A 14241-nucleotide genomic window follows, 5' to 3' on the forward strand; every position below is an offset into this window, starting at 1 on the left:
GTTGCACTGACTTTCAGTTTCAACTTACTCGGTTCACACCCCCTGTTGTTTTGGAGACGCCATCAATCATCAGATCAGCGAGGGACACAACCACGATGCATTACTCAACCTTCACCACCTCGGACAACTGCCGCCTCGCCTTCCAGTCCTCCATTCCGCTCCCCACAACCCCGGACCGCACTCCAACAACCACAACCACCACCACAACCACCAACGACACCCCCGATTTCACCACCTGCATCCTCCTCCTCCACGGCTTCTCCGGCTCCTCGGCCTACTTCACCCGCAACACCGGGCCCCTATCCGCCCAGCACTGGGTCATAACCCCCGACCTGCGCGGGCACGGGCAGTCCGGCCACAACCCCTCCCGCGGCGGCTACCACGTAGCGCGGCTCGCAGCCGACCTGCACGAGCTCATCACCCACCTCCGCACCCTCACCACCACGACCCCTACCACCACCAGCACCGCCACAACCCCCAATCCATCACCACCAACAAAATTCATCCCCATCGGCTGCTCCATCAGCGCCGCCATCCTCTGGACCTACACCGAGCTCTTCACCGACGCCGCCTTCGCAGGCTGCATCGTCGTGGACCAAGCCCCGCTCCAAGACCGCGCGGCGCTGGGGCTGGGCGGGACCTGGGGCGCCGGGCTGGCGCACGGCGGGTGCTACGACGAGGCGACGCTGCTGGCGGCGCAGCGGGCGTGGGTGGAGGAGCCGGCAAGGGCGCGGGCGGGGTTGGTGGAGGGGTGTTTGGGGTATCGGGTCGCGGCGGCGGCGGGTGATGGGGAGGGGGTAAGGGAGGTGGGGGAGGATGAGAGGGTGAGGGATGAGGTGTTTTTTACGGGGGTCAGTGCGCTGTGTGATGGGGTGTGGTTGGCGAGGCTGCTGGCGGATCATACAAGGTATGATCATCGCGAGGCGTGTGAGGGGTTGACGAGGCCGGTGTTGGTCATGGCGGGAAGGAGGAGTGGGTGTTTTACGTTGGAGGGGATGGAGGAGACGGTGAGGAGGGCGAGGAAGGGGGGGAATGGGGATGCGGAGATGGTGGTGTTCGAGTCGGGGCATTGGTTGTTCTACGAGGAACCGGAGCGGTTCAATCGGGAGGTGCTCGCGTTTGTGGCGCGCTGCACAAGGTAAAGTAAGAGACGGATGAGTTCAATTGGGGCGGTGTGGTACTGTTCCTAGGCTATCATCTGCCGTCAGAGGGCATCTGCAGGCACGCCGAGCCGCGCCAGCACGTTGGCAGGGCCCCGTTCCAACCAGATATTCATCTTTTCCTCGCTCTTCACCCACACCATGCCCAGCATGCCGGCGGCGTTGGTGTCTATCCCGTCCCAACCGGCCGAGCGCCGCGGTACCACCACCAACCAGTTCCGGTCCATGATCACGTTATGGGGTATGGCCGCCTCCCCTTCTAGGGTCGCGTGGCCGAGGGCCCGCTCTGCGCGGCGGAGAAGCACGCGGTAGATGCTCAACAGCTCATCCGCTTGGGGCAACCCGCCCCGGAAGCGGTGCATGGAGTACTTGAATGGCAGCTGGGGATGTTCCGAATCGGGCCACAAGGGGAGTCCCTTAGGTGCAGGAATCAGTTGCATGTGTTTGTGCATCCGGCTACACCCACCGTTGATACCGCAGTTGAAGAGCATCATGTGACGGCTGCGCATGGAGGAGATGACCTGTCGGGCCGCCGTGAGGTCGTCAATACTTAGGGCTTCGAACTGCCTACGAAATCCGTCCTGGGTAAGAATGAGGAAATGCGGTCTCGTCGACGGGAATTTGTTCACAGTCAGGAGATGGGTCGATCCTATCGTCGCGACTTCGTACCCGGACACATTGATGTCGCTCCCTGGCCTGCATCCTGGCTGCTGTGAAGATGAGTGCTTCTGGGGGTCGCTTGGGGCCTGGGGTTTAGCGGCGTGGCTGTCGAGTATGCGAAACTCGAACTGATTGGGGTGTTAGTGAAGGGATCAGTAGGGATATGTATTTGCATCGTAGATCTCACCGAGATGTCCTTGTCTGGGCGAACTACTGTACGGTGGTTTGGGTTGTAAAACACCATCCCCTGCTCGATAAGACGATCGAACTGTTTGAGGAGGCGACCCTCGTTCACATTGGACTCCATGGTGTTGGAAGAAAGGAAAGCAGTGCAATATCGTGTATCGGATTGGACTGGAGGCAGAGTGCAGGTGGATTGGGCTGACGGCGCTCCTTCGTCCTTATACTAGGGGCTAATGGCGATTATTAAGATATCTGACGTGGGATTTTGGGTGACCCAAAGACGGCCAGCCTATTGATTCACTCGGCTCGCGGTTTCATTCCTTGTCATTGGGTTCTGGCGCCTCGAGGGCGGCCCCCGTATCAACCCCGAAGGCTTCCAGATTCTCGGGATATCGTGTAATTACAGTTCCATTTTGAGTTGCTCATTTCCCGAGGAAACAGTAGGTAAGGTACATGTACTTACCAATGAAGGTTGGAAGATGGCAACCACAACGGGAAGCGTTCAGCCAGCAACACATGAATGTGGTTGCGGTAGTATTCTAGCGCGTCCCCGTGACTCGGGCTCACACTTATTTCGAACGTGCTCTTGTCCAATGGTTGTGTTTAGTTTTATATTCCTCTCTTTCGTCACTGTTCATACAGTACCTCTTAATTAAATCACGCTTGAAATTACCATGTATGGCATGTTTCATCGGATCCGGGGCCCATCCCAAGACCCGCCAACCCGGCCCCGGCCTCAGCCCAAACGCGCTATATTCGGTCCCCGAGGTCAGTCCCCAACCAACAAACATGAAACTTTTCAAAGTTCCCTCGGACTGAATCCTCGTCCTTTTCCCTTTTGCAATCAACTTTGGCGGGCCCCAAAACTTCAAGTGCGAAACGCCATTACCTACCTAATTGTATTCGACACTGCAAGCACTGATGAGAATTACGAGATGAGCAATTTGCGCCGTCTATTTTTGTCCGCACTGTTCAATGCCACGCGTTGCAACCTTAACTGCGAGGCTCCAACAACAGGTGCTGGGGGTTCAAGCCGAGCCCCCGGTCTTCATTGCAAAGTACATACATGTATGTCCATACCCGCCCAGACAGGATGGTTCGGATGACAAATCTGAAATTCAACTTCCTCCCTCAACCTCCCGACCGACTCACGCAATGAGGCGACGGCCGATACCCGGGGTATCAGGCAACTATAATGCGTTCGGTCCTAGTCGAAGGCGGCATCGATGGAGACTGGACACAAAACCGATGTGCGGCTTTCGTCATCCCGAAACGCGCAGACGCGGCGCAGTGCCGACGACGAAAACAGCATGCTGTGTGGCGATGGGCGGGTAACATGACCAAAGGCGGCATAATCCCTAACGCTAATACCCTACCAGATCGGAGGCCCGCTGCCCGGCGGAGGCTCCGGGGCTGGGGCGCCAGTGTTGGGTGGGCCAGACATCAACCTTGCGTTCCCGTCAGGATATCCGCGGAAGGGCACTTGTGGCGCCAGTGCCATCGGGGGTAAGCGGGTACTCGGGGTCGGCCCGCTCGATGGGAAAAATGGGGGCGGCGGCATGCTTCGGTCCGCCGCCGTCGAACTTCGATCCGGTTCAACGCCATGGTTGGTAAAGGCGGTCCCGAATTCGCTGCCGACCGGAAGTAGCGGAAGCGGAAGTCCCACCGAGCCGGTGCTCAGAACGTCCGCCTGCGCCTCGCGCGTCTTTTGTGAGATCCTGCTATCTCGCCTCGCGCGGTTGGTGTACGATCGAGCGTTGGACTGAATTGTCCTTAGCCCCGCTCCCATGCACTGTTCCAAGGTCAGCGGGTGACACCCAAAGCTACCACGGGAGAAGGATCAGCAACCCACCAGAGCTTCTACGACCTCCCACTTCATCCCCACTCGATCCGCCAATCCAGACCAGACGTCTTTCCGCATGGTCATGTACTCGCTGGCCACCATCTCCAGCCTCCGCCCGCTATAGTCGTGTATTCCCCGCCGCTCGACCAGCCGCTCGTACCGTTTTCGGCATGCGTTCGCCGTCTTCGTCGGGAAATGCGTTCGTTGGAGGTCGGCCCAGTTCTGCCCGCGCGAGCGCGCCTGGATCAACGTCTTGTCGTCCTCGGCCGTCCACGTGCCGTGGTTGTATATCGAATAGGGGTATTCCGCCAGCGTGGCCGTTTCGTCGCCAATCAGCTCTTGCCCTGCCGCATTGGCGCTTCCATCCCCTTCATCAACCGCCGGGGGTTCGAATTGTGTATGCGCAGACGCCGAGGGCATGTTGTGGCTGCTTGGGGGCGGCGGTGCGGCGGGCAGCGGGGGGTATCGAATTGGGCCGGGGCCTGCCGTTGTGCTCGGTTGCTGGGCCGCAATCAGACGGTACCCGCCCCCTTGAGCCTCGGAGCTCGGGGGCTGAAAAACCCCCGACGCTTCCTCCGGCCCCTGAGCGGACCGCATGTCCCGGTTCGGCCGCCGGGGCGGACGCCGCGTCCTCGTCATCGCTTCGCAAACGGCCAGTCTCCTCGGTTGTTCGTTCGGATGTCGTTTCCACGCGCCAAGCCAACCCTTCGGCAAAACCTTTACGAGGCGATGTGAAATTCGGACTCGGTTTACGTTTCAATGCGGAGGAGAACAAGGTTGGAGTTCTCGTGTGCTTGGCCGCCACGGGCGGTCGACTGGATCGGGGCGATGAGGTAATTCTTCCCGGAGATCGGCCGTCTGGGGCAGGCAGCCGTCTCTCCGGAAGAACAGATCGTTGTGGAACCTCTCACTACGAATCAGAGCCGCCCGGAGGCCACTGCAGAGATGCCGATGCAGAGGGCGTGGGTCTAGAGGGCGGCCGCAGGAGAAGCGGCCTGGTCCTCCTTCAGCTCCGGGCGAGTCCTCACCCACCGCTTATCCTGTCGCCAACTTCTAGGGGCGAATAGTCGTCTCTCCCTCGTCTTTGTTGGAGTAGGGCATAGATATTGTTCGCCGCGGCCCCAGCTGAGCATATAGGGGTTGTTCCACTCTCTGCTGTTGCTGTGGCCTTTTTTTTGGTCACAGGCGTGATCGGACCGACGAAACTCCATCACCAGCTTCACAAACTACGAGCTTGGGCACTTCCTGGGTAGCCCCTGAAGGAGAAAAGCCCAGTATTACTTTTTCCCTGGTCAGGTGCATCTGACCGGCCATTCCAGAAGGCCCCTCGCCCACGTCGCTGGCGAGCCTGCTCATACTCCTGCAGGTCGTCTCTGGCTGCATGCCAAGTCACTCCTCCAACCAGTAGTATCTGTTCGGGACATTACAAAGCGAACCGCAGACCTGCAGCTGCAGGGTTTCACGGGGTTCCATCGAACCCGCTGGCAAATGTTTGGAACGCCCGCACCTGAGTTGCTTCAAGTTTGTCTATCAGTGCCATGACGCGGCCGAGTGTGCGCGGGCCGCTCAGAGCACAGCGGCAACATGGCTTCCGTCCTAAAGATAGCATCCTTCCCGCCAGTGTTGTCTTGCTGTTGTGTAGTTTCCTTCCCCTTTGTTGCTGATGCCGTCCGAACCAGTTCCAAGACCAAGTCGAATCCGCAGCACCTCAACAACGAGCTGACCCACAAGTTTATCGCAACAAGACGGTCAACGACTCCTTTCTTTCCTTCTAGTGTCAACTGCCTGGAACTAAACCATAAAGCATGCCCCCCCCCCTTAAACGTGCGTCCGCCCCTACCAATCCCCCTTCCACTGACCCCATCACTCCGACCAACCCTCGTCGTCGCTCTCCTCCCCCGCCGAAACCCACCGAACCTCCCCCCTTTCCTGCAGCTCCCTGCCCGCCTCAATCTCCACCGCCATATCCTCCCTCTCCTGCAACTCCCTACCCGCCTCAATCTCCACTGCCATATCCACCCTCACCCAATCCCGATACCCCCGCCGCCGCATCATATCCACCTGCCGCGCGATCTCCGCGCCACGCAGGCCCCTCATCGACAACGTCGACACCGCGCCAGAACCAACCCCAGAACGAAAACCAACCCCAACCCCATTCCCAAACCCAACCCCAGAAAACCCAACCCCAGCCCCAGCAACACCACCAGCCCCATCCTCAACACCAACCCCAGAACCACCCCCATCCCCACTCTCACCAACACCAGCCCACACAAACGCCCGCTCCACCTCGTAATTCACATGCCTCTCGAACCGAAAGGGCGTGTGCCGCGTCACGGCCCGCACCCGTACTACGCAGCTGCTGTCGAGGGAGCGCAGGAAGAGGTCGGGGGGCGTGCTGCCGTCGTCGTCGTTGTTGGCATGGCTGGCTTTGGTGGTGGTGGCATGGCTGGTGGTGGTGTTGGGAGGGGTGTCGGTGGCGGGGGTGGTGGTGGTGCCAGGGGTGCCCGGGGTAGGGGTTGAGGGCGCTGTGGGTGTCGGTGATGGGGCTGTCGAATGTTGGGGGGGGGGATGACCGTCTCGGCCGCGAAGGTCGTGGGAGGAAGTCTGTGTGAGTGAAAAAGTTTGGGGGCGTTGGGTGTGTTGCTGGTGGTGCTGGGGCCGGTGGTGCTGGAGTTGGAGTTTGGGTTGTAGCGTCGGTAGTAGAGGGTGGCATGCAGTTGGACGAGGAGCGGCTGGTGGGTGTGCAGGGAGGGCATCTTGGCGAGCTTGGGTTGCTGTTTTGGTTCGTTGTTTTGAGGGAAGAGGGGGTTGAGCTGTTTGGAGTCGCGCGGTTGCGGAATAGATTGAGTAGCACTTGTGGGGATAGGGGCGGTTGATCCAACATTTGGGTATTTCGGGCTTTGCTGTGGTAGATGAAAGATCATTATTAGTTGCATGCAAGAATTGCTTGTACTCTCCTTTCATGCGCATGCCTTGTTCAAGGTAATGCGGCCATTTTGGGGTGTCCCGGCAGTACCTCCGCAACAAACAAGCGGGACAACCGCGGCATGAACACCTTTACCTAGCTCCGTGATCCGATCACTGAGTACAATATTCTGGCCGTGGCCCATCAAGCGGGAGGGTTAGGCCCCGGGCACATCACCACACCTTCTTCCGAGGCTTGATCAACCATGCAAACTTGTGTTCCAAGTCATCCTCAAGCTTGAAACCCCATAACAGTCAGCACATGTTCATTCTTGACGCCACGGCGATGATAGAAAATTAGAAATGGGATGATCAGCAGCCCTACCGTTTCGTTCCTCTTGAATATTATCCATATCCCGACACACAAGAGCATGGTCCCTAGGGCAAGCGGTAGATACCACCACCACGGGGGCGGCGGGTCGAGAACGTTGACGTTCATCCCGAATAATGTCTACTCGGCTGGTTAGCCTCCAAATGGGTACCACAAGTGTATGCAACGTACCGAGATGAAGGTGAGAGGCAGGAAGATGAACTATTGGGATGAACGATAATATGATTAGTGACCTTCCAGGCGTTGCTGCTTTTACTGACGGCTTACCGTAATCCAAGTCAGTCGCTTCATGCTGTTGTTGGTCGACGTCGAGTTCTTGGCTTCGGCGATTGATGTGAGGTTGAACTCCTTTACGGATGAAGAGCAGGGTCCCTCAGTTAGCAATTGTTAGTGTTACATCAGATCGATCACCGGGACATACTATTTGGATCAGTTCTTGCGATTTTGCATTGAGCCCCTCTAGCCTGCGGCCGATCAGATCTGCAAAGTCTCGGATCATGGCTGGGAGCTCGTTGAGCGCTTGTTCGTCGGCATCCAGGCCCTTATACTTGGATTTGAACTCGTGGGCGGCCTCAACGTGAGCCTGGAGATTGGTCTGCAGTTCTAGCCACTGACTAGCATCCGCTAGGAGACGGCGTATCATGTACTGGTCAGTGCCTCCTTTGCTGAGCACGGCTTTTCTCTGGCGTCCCAGGTATGTATGTTAGCATGGAGTTCGTTTTAGGCCTAAGGACGCTTCGGACAGGAGGTACGAACCGATTCTGTCAGGACCTTTTCTCCCTGTCCACAAGTCCGCAACCACATCGCCTGGAGCTCACCGAGGAGCTGCTTGAAGAAATCGACGCCGTCATCCGGAATCCACCCATTGGGCAGGGTGCTGAAATGACTGACACTCTTCCAGCTCTCTCCCGTCCGGCTGCTCATGTCGGGTTGTTTCATAACGATCCACTCGATCATCATGACCTCATGCTCCAGCATCGCACTCCTCGAAGCAGGATCCGTTAAAAGAGGAGCGACGGCAGCGACTAGCAGGAGAACGGTGCACTTGACACCACCGCTTGGCAACTTGGAGAAGGTTATCGGGGGTAGATTGAGGTCACGGGGGGAGGGAAAGAAATGGGCCGAGACACCTGGAAGTTCGCTCAGGGGTTTCGCAAACACGCTAGCCAATGGGTATCAGTGACCCCTCATGCCAGTGGTGGTTACAGCCCTGACTGTTGGGATGGGAGGGGATTGCTTACAAGAGTTGTCGTTGGGCCAGAGACGACGTTAGAGTAGGGGACACCCGCCCTTTGACCAGTTCGGAGAGGAAGTCGGCCACGTAAAGGCCCCATACCTTTGTGCCCTTGTCTACACTGTGCTGTATCTTGATGATTGGGGGCGGTGGGCCGTGGCTGGAGCTATATGTTCGTATCCAGTCCTCTGCGGTGACATTTCGAGTTGGACAGACCGCGGACTCCAGCAGCGCCTTCACGAAATCAAACCTATCCTCTCGCAACGCCAGCCGTAGCGGAGTCAGGCCGTCCGTGTCCTCGATGCCCAGATCCGGTTCTGGGTCCGCTTCGAGCAGGGCCTTCGTCATAGCCACGATTCCGTCCGGTGCGCATGCCACGGCCGAATGGAGAGCTGTCCGCCCCCACATACCTCTCTTGTTGATGTTATATCCAGCGTCTAGTAGACGGCGGACTAGGTCGACGTTGCTTCGCTGCACTTGCTCATGGAGACTGATATGGTCGTATCGCAGGAGAAGCTGGACAACGCTCTGGCTGTCGGTGGCGAACGAGAGCGCTAGAACTAGCGGCGTGGTGCCGTCCACCGCGGTTGCGTTGGCATTTGCATTTTCCCGTAGGAGGAGGTTGATGATCGCTTCACTCCCTGACTTGGCCGCGTAGTGAAGAGGGGTCCAGCCTTCCAATGTCCTTAGGTTTACATCTGCGTTTGCGTTCAGCAGAAGCCGGATGATGGGAATGTGACCCATCTCAACAGCCCAGCATATGGGAGTCTTAGCTGACGTTGCATCGAAAGCGTTCGGGTTGGCATGTTTGGCACCGAGGAGTGCGTTGACGGCGTGCAGGTTCCTGTGTTTGCAGGCAAACGATAGGGCGGTTTGTCCATGCATGTGCCGGTTAGACCTCGTGACGTCGCCTCTCTGCGCGAGGAGCTCGACCACTGCGTCCTGGCGGGCTTCTATGGCGGCAAACAGGGGGTAAATGTTCCTGATTCTGTCGCGCCATGGTGGTTTGAGTGATACTCGCCCGCTATCGAGTAGCTCCCGCACCGTGTCGACGTGGCCGTGTTTCGCCGCTAGTGAAAGCGCATTGTAGCCGGAGCTATCGGCGGCTTCGTGGTCTAGATCACTTCGCCCAAGCAGTTGCCGAACCGTGAGCGTCATCCCTTGCTGCGACGCCAGGCCAAGCAGTGTTGTCGAGTGAGAGTCTGTGTAGCCCGCCTCCACGCCCGTGACACCGACGAGATAGGCTGCGGCTTCATCCTGGCGGGCGTCAATAGCGCGCCTCACGGGCCGTTTGCCTTCACCGTCCTCCCATTCAACATCGGCCCCGCACCGCAGCAGGGCCCTTATCACGCCCATATGCCCTCCTTGGGCTGCCCACCCCAACGGGGTGATTCTGAACTCCTCATCCGATGTGTCCACAGCGTCCGGATGGCTTCTTAGCAGACCAATGACAACAGATTCCTCCCCGTCCCGCGCGGCCTGCCAGAGTAGGCGTCCCAGAGTGCCCGTTGAAAGCCCGGTATCTGATCGGTGTAATAGTAAATCGATCGATTCCCATTGGTGAGTTTTGAGGGCTTCCGCGAGTAGCTCTTCGACATCGTAGCCCCCCAGGTCCACCTCGGAAGCCAAGAGAACCTGTGCGACGGACCAGTGCTCGTTCAACAGCGCCCCTTGAAGCGCCGTTTGGCCGCCAACGTCCGCAATTTTGGCTTCTGCTCCGGCTACGATAAGCATTCTGACTGCCTGGGGATGCCCGTTGCAAGCTGCGGCAAACAGCGGCGTTTTGCACCCGTGATTGAGTTGATCTAATCCCAAACCCCGGGATGAAGCGGTGCGGATAAGAAGTTCAAGTACCTCCAAATGGCCGTTCGCAGCCGATCTGTGTGTCGCAGTGTCGCCGTTTTCTAGAACACCGCCTGGATTTACACCGCGGTCAAGAAGCAGCTGGACAACACCACAGTGCCCGCGTCCGGCAGCCTGAATCAAAGCGGATTCGGCTACGGAAGGTTCAATCGAAGCCCCTCGCTCGAGGAGCTCGAGGGCAACTTCTGCATACCCTCGAGAGAAAGCAATGATGACGGCGTTATCCCCAGCTTCGTCAACATGATTTGGATCAGCACCCCGATCTAGCAGCAAGCGAACGACAGAGAGACTGCCACCGCAAGCTGCCCATAACAGAGGAGTCCTACCCCGCTCGTCCAATGCGTGAACTTTGGGAATCGGGTCTTCTTCGTTGTCTGCAAGAACAGAAGGTATCAGGGCAGCTAGACCGAGATACGGAACGACGTGAACAGGCGCAATGAGTATCAGCGCAGCGTCTTGGGACGCGTTCGTGATGCCCGAGGTTGAGGGCGCAACGGATGCAGTGAGCACTTCATGTTGAAGCACCGACAGTGAACCCAAATAGTTGACGTCGTCGAGATGCGGGTCCCAGTAGGTTGACGCGTAGTTGTAAAAGGGGTAATCGGGGTGAGGTCGGGCTTGTATTGAGCCCAGCGGACTGATGTACTGCAAGCAGGTACGAGCAAGACTCAAGCGCCACTCCCGTGCTGCATCGGGCTTGGTGCGCTTGAAGAAGGCCGCAGCAGTGCCGTGGCAGAATTGAAGGACAGGGACATCGTTGATATTCTGGAGGATGAACAAGCCTTTGGACCTGCTAATGATGTGCTCCACGACTTCCGAAGCGTCGTCGCCCAAGTCAAAACGACCCTCGGCTACTGACAAGGCGTGTTGGAGTTCAGGAACTGACAACGGTCGCTTTGACACGGTGACCCAGGGGAGGAGAGCTTGCCATTTGCTGGACTCGGGGTCGGCGTTCAAGCGGAACACCAAGTCTTGGTAGAAAGGGTCAAATACCCTGCCATCCTCCAATGCCGCTATTATAGCGCGGCGACTCCCCAACTTCGTCACTGACTGAAGAGTGAGATCCGCAAAATGAAATCTGAGATGCGCCGTCACGTCAGCGAACGCCTAAGGGGGTGCCAAGGGGAGAACTGACAATCCATCACACATTTCTACCATCTTCTTGATGATTCCCTGCGGAAAGTCGTCGTGCTTTGGGTCAAATAGAACTCGTCGAAGCCGCTGATTCAAACCGATCCTGTGATTGAGATGTTTGGCTATGTCATCAGGCGAAGCTCGCATTTCCAGGGAAACGGCGCGAGGGAACAGCTGGTCGGTACCGGCACCCAGTAGTCCCGTCGCCAATATATTGAGGCCCAGGGTCGCCTGGAGGCATCGAAGCTGCGGCAACAGTGTTGTCCGGACGTCTTCCGACGACGTATCCACGGCATCAAAAATGAGAAATATTCGTCTCGTAGGGGCCCCAAGAGACCACAAGGTTTCTGACAGATCAACCACCGTGGTTGCTAGTGGCCATGACTCCAGCTTTTCTTCCAGGTGCCTGGCAACCTCATCTGGAGGGCTAGCGGTGTCTTCGTGGTGGAGGAGGAAAGCTAGCGTGGCTATCACCGCACCCGCCGTCTCTACGCACTTTGGATTGTCTGGTTGTCGCCATGACGAACTGAAATGGAACCAGGCGACTCTGGCGTCGGGACCTAAGCTCTTGCGCAAATCGTTGACGACGAGAGACGTCATGACTGACTTCCCCGAACGCGGAATTCCAGGGACGAAGAGGGTTGCCCCAGGACTTGAACTCCAGCCACCATATTCGGCAGAAGCCAGGAACCGGTCTCCCGACCCTGGAGATGCTTTTTGCTGGTTCTCGTAATAACTGATGACGTTGTCGAGGGTGTATTGAGTGCGCAACTTCTTAAGCTGGTCGGAAGATGCCATATCTTCTCTTTGCATTTCCGTAGCAATTCCAAGTCTGGCGGCGAGCGGTCAGTTTGACGTTCTACCTTGCCGGAGGACCGTCGTGAGATGGCTCATGAGTACCTAACTCTAGTCCGGCATGGTAATGGAAACCGATACTATTTGTGCTCTGCCCTTGGGGTGATAAAAGAATGCCCACCTACCTTGTGTGAGGTCGGGAATTTGACGGCTTGCGTACTGCGGCGTCAAACTCATCGGCCAGAGCCCAAACTTTTGAGAGTGGTGCCGTGAGTCGACCGGCGAAACGTTTGGATATTGGGCCGAGTTTTATATCGGCCGCCCTGAACGGTGTCTTGATATCGGCCTGGAGCACCACCAGGTTATCGATTTGTTGCTGCAAAAGTTGCTTGATTTGGCCAGTCGGGTAAAACGGCAGCGAGAGAGTACGGCCGTACCGCGCCTGAAGTGCCTGAACACGTTTAAGGGCGTGTTGGGCATGGGGGTCGGATTCAAAAGCCGGAGTAGACAGAGTCTCGGCCACGCCTCGTATTCGAGCGTTAAGCGTCCCCAACAAGGCAGTGAAGGCCCGTTGGTCATCGTCGTTCGTTGGCCGTGGCAGTGTGTCGCCGCCTCCCCTGACTGCACTGGATGATGTCTCAGGCTCGCAAGCCATGCTGGCAGTGCTTCAAAGTCCCGTAACTATAGCCGACGTAGGACCCAAAAAGGTTGAGGAATGAACGGTCACGCATGGCATTAACTAGGTAACGAAAGGCTGCAATGGAGTGTAAAATTGAAATCCTTCGGGACTGCCGAGATGAGCTGGGGCGTTGCGGGGCGACACTGTTATTGGTTTAGAGAGTTCATTCATGAGTTTGACCGACCCCCCTGTCTCGCACAAAGTATCCGGAATTAATCCGGCCTCAGCTCAGTGCTCGGGCATGCAGCCACAATGTTACACACGACCGTGACAACCCCGGCCGCACCACTCTGTACATACTGGGCTCGCAGCATAACAAGCCGTTAATAATACAACCCCTTCCTGCGGTGTTCAACGGCATTTTACGAATTGTAAGCCTAGGTAGGTCAGCTACAGGCGCAGGGTTATTAGGTAACTTATTCTAAGCGCGCAGTTAACGACCAGAGTCACGGCAGCGAATGGACCTTCTTCAAGAGCATTCCCGCGGCAATGTGTTGTTTGTCTTAAACTATAATATCCCTAGGTAAGTACCACGTTGGCTCCAGACATCAAGCTCATCTGTTCGGTCCTTGGAACACGACGGCACGGCAGTTAGCATCTCCCGGTAACTTTTACTTTTAAGATCCAGAACGCCTTCAAGACCATCAGGGGATTTGTTACATGAAGTTTAAGCGCAGTTACTACCCGGTCAGAAAGGTCCATAGCCGATGTATCCGTATCGCTCTTTCCAGCCGTCGTCAGTACTACCTGAAAACTTTGGCCCCTAGGCATATATACCGTCCTCGGAGCGGGGCTTAACACCGCCGGTTGGAGAAAGGAAATGTAAGTTACTAACATAGAAGGCCCCTCCCTCCTTGGGAGCTAGGACATGTGGATAACTTCCTTACACCCAGCACTTCTTTCCCTGGCGCCTCTTATGCGATGTCCTGGACCATCGTTAGTATCACGATAAGCCGATGGCCCCGTAACCCCTACCCCCTACTTCGTTCCTCCGTCTCAACCCTTTCAGCCAACTCCATCGACACTGAACCCACCGGGTCAGGACAAAACGAAATAGACCGCTGGGCGAACTGGGGCAGCTCGGCCTGTCGTGCCGCGCGGTTCACCGAGTCACCCCGAGAGCGACGGAGGCCGCAACTAGGCCTGACCGGCACGCACATATACCGTACGTGGGAGGCCGAATCGACTGTGCGAAGAGGGCGAGGGGGTGGCCGGGCTGGGGTGATGGAGATGGCGGGCGATCGAAGTACGACTTCGACTATTCCTACACGATGATCCCCAACGGCATGGCATACATGGACATGTAGCTACGATTGGGCGCGGCCGAGTGAGGTTATACCCAGCTCTTATCGGCATTCGCAATCTTCCAACACCCTTTCTACCCGCCTTGGTGCG

General features: G+C 57.3%; 4 protein-coding genes across 4 annotated transcripts; 1 reads left to right on the plus strand and 3 right to left on the minus strand.

The window, feature by feature from the left end:
- Window positions 1-91: 91 nt before the first annotated feature.
- Window positions 92-1423, plus strand: B0H64DRAFT_424091 (Alpha/Beta hydrolase protein; the record flags this gene model as incomplete). The annotated part of the gene is made up of 2 exons (XM_062805631.1): window positions 92-1138; window positions 1222-1423. The coding sequence occupies exons 1-2, from the start codon at window positions 96-98 to the stop codon at window positions 1421-1423; spliced, it is 1245 nt and encodes a 414-aa protein (XP_062658817.1). The 5' UTR covers window positions 92-95.
- Window positions 1424-3356: 1933 nt separating this feature from the next.
- B0H64DRAFT_143988 (uncharacterized protein) lies at window positions 3357-4755 on the minus strand. The gene is made up of 2 exons (XM_062798314.1): window positions 3856-4755; window positions 3357-3795 (listed from the first exon to the last, which is right to left on the minus strand). The coding sequence occupies exons 1-2, from the start codon at window positions 4483-4485 to the stop codon at window positions 3376-3378; spliced, it is 1050 nt and encodes a 349-aa protein (XP_062658818.1). The 5' UTR covers window positions 4486-4755; the 3' UTR covers window positions 3357-3375.
- A 628-nt stretch (window positions 4756-5383) lies between these two features.
- On the minus strand, window positions 5384-6929 carry B0H64DRAFT_143993 (uncharacterized protein). Its single transcript, XM_062798316.1, has one exon. It carries the CDS (start codon window positions 6814-6816, stop codon window positions 5710-5712), a length of 1107 nt encoding a protein of 368 aa, XP_062658819.1. The 5' UTR covers window positions 6817-6929; the 3' UTR covers window positions 5384-5709.
- Window positions 6930-6984: 55 nt separating this feature from the next.
- Window positions 6985-12822, minus strand: B0H64DRAFT_373555 (ankyrin repeat-containing domain protein; the record flags this gene model as incomplete). Its single annotated transcript, XM_062802288.1, has 9 exons — window positions 6985-7047; window positions 7136-7261; window positions 7313-7342; window positions 7409-7489; window positions 7563-7823; window positions 7898-8303; window positions 8383-11316; window positions 11374-12177; window positions 12353-12822. The coding sequence occupies 9 exons, from the start codon at window positions 12820-12822 to the stop codon at window positions 6985-6987; spliced, it is 5175 nt and encodes a 1724-aa protein (XP_062658820.1).
- Window positions 12823-14241: the final 1419 nt, after the last annotated feature.

This window comes from Chaetomium fimeti (genome assembly GCF_033439085.1).
Source record: "Chaetomium fimeti strain CBS 168.71 chromosome Unknown B0H64scaffold_4, whole genome shotgun sequence".
Classification (NCBI taxonomy): domain Eukaryota; kingdom Fungi; phylum Ascomycota; class Sordariomycetes; order Sordariales; family Chaetomiaceae; genus Chaetomium; species Chaetomium fimeti.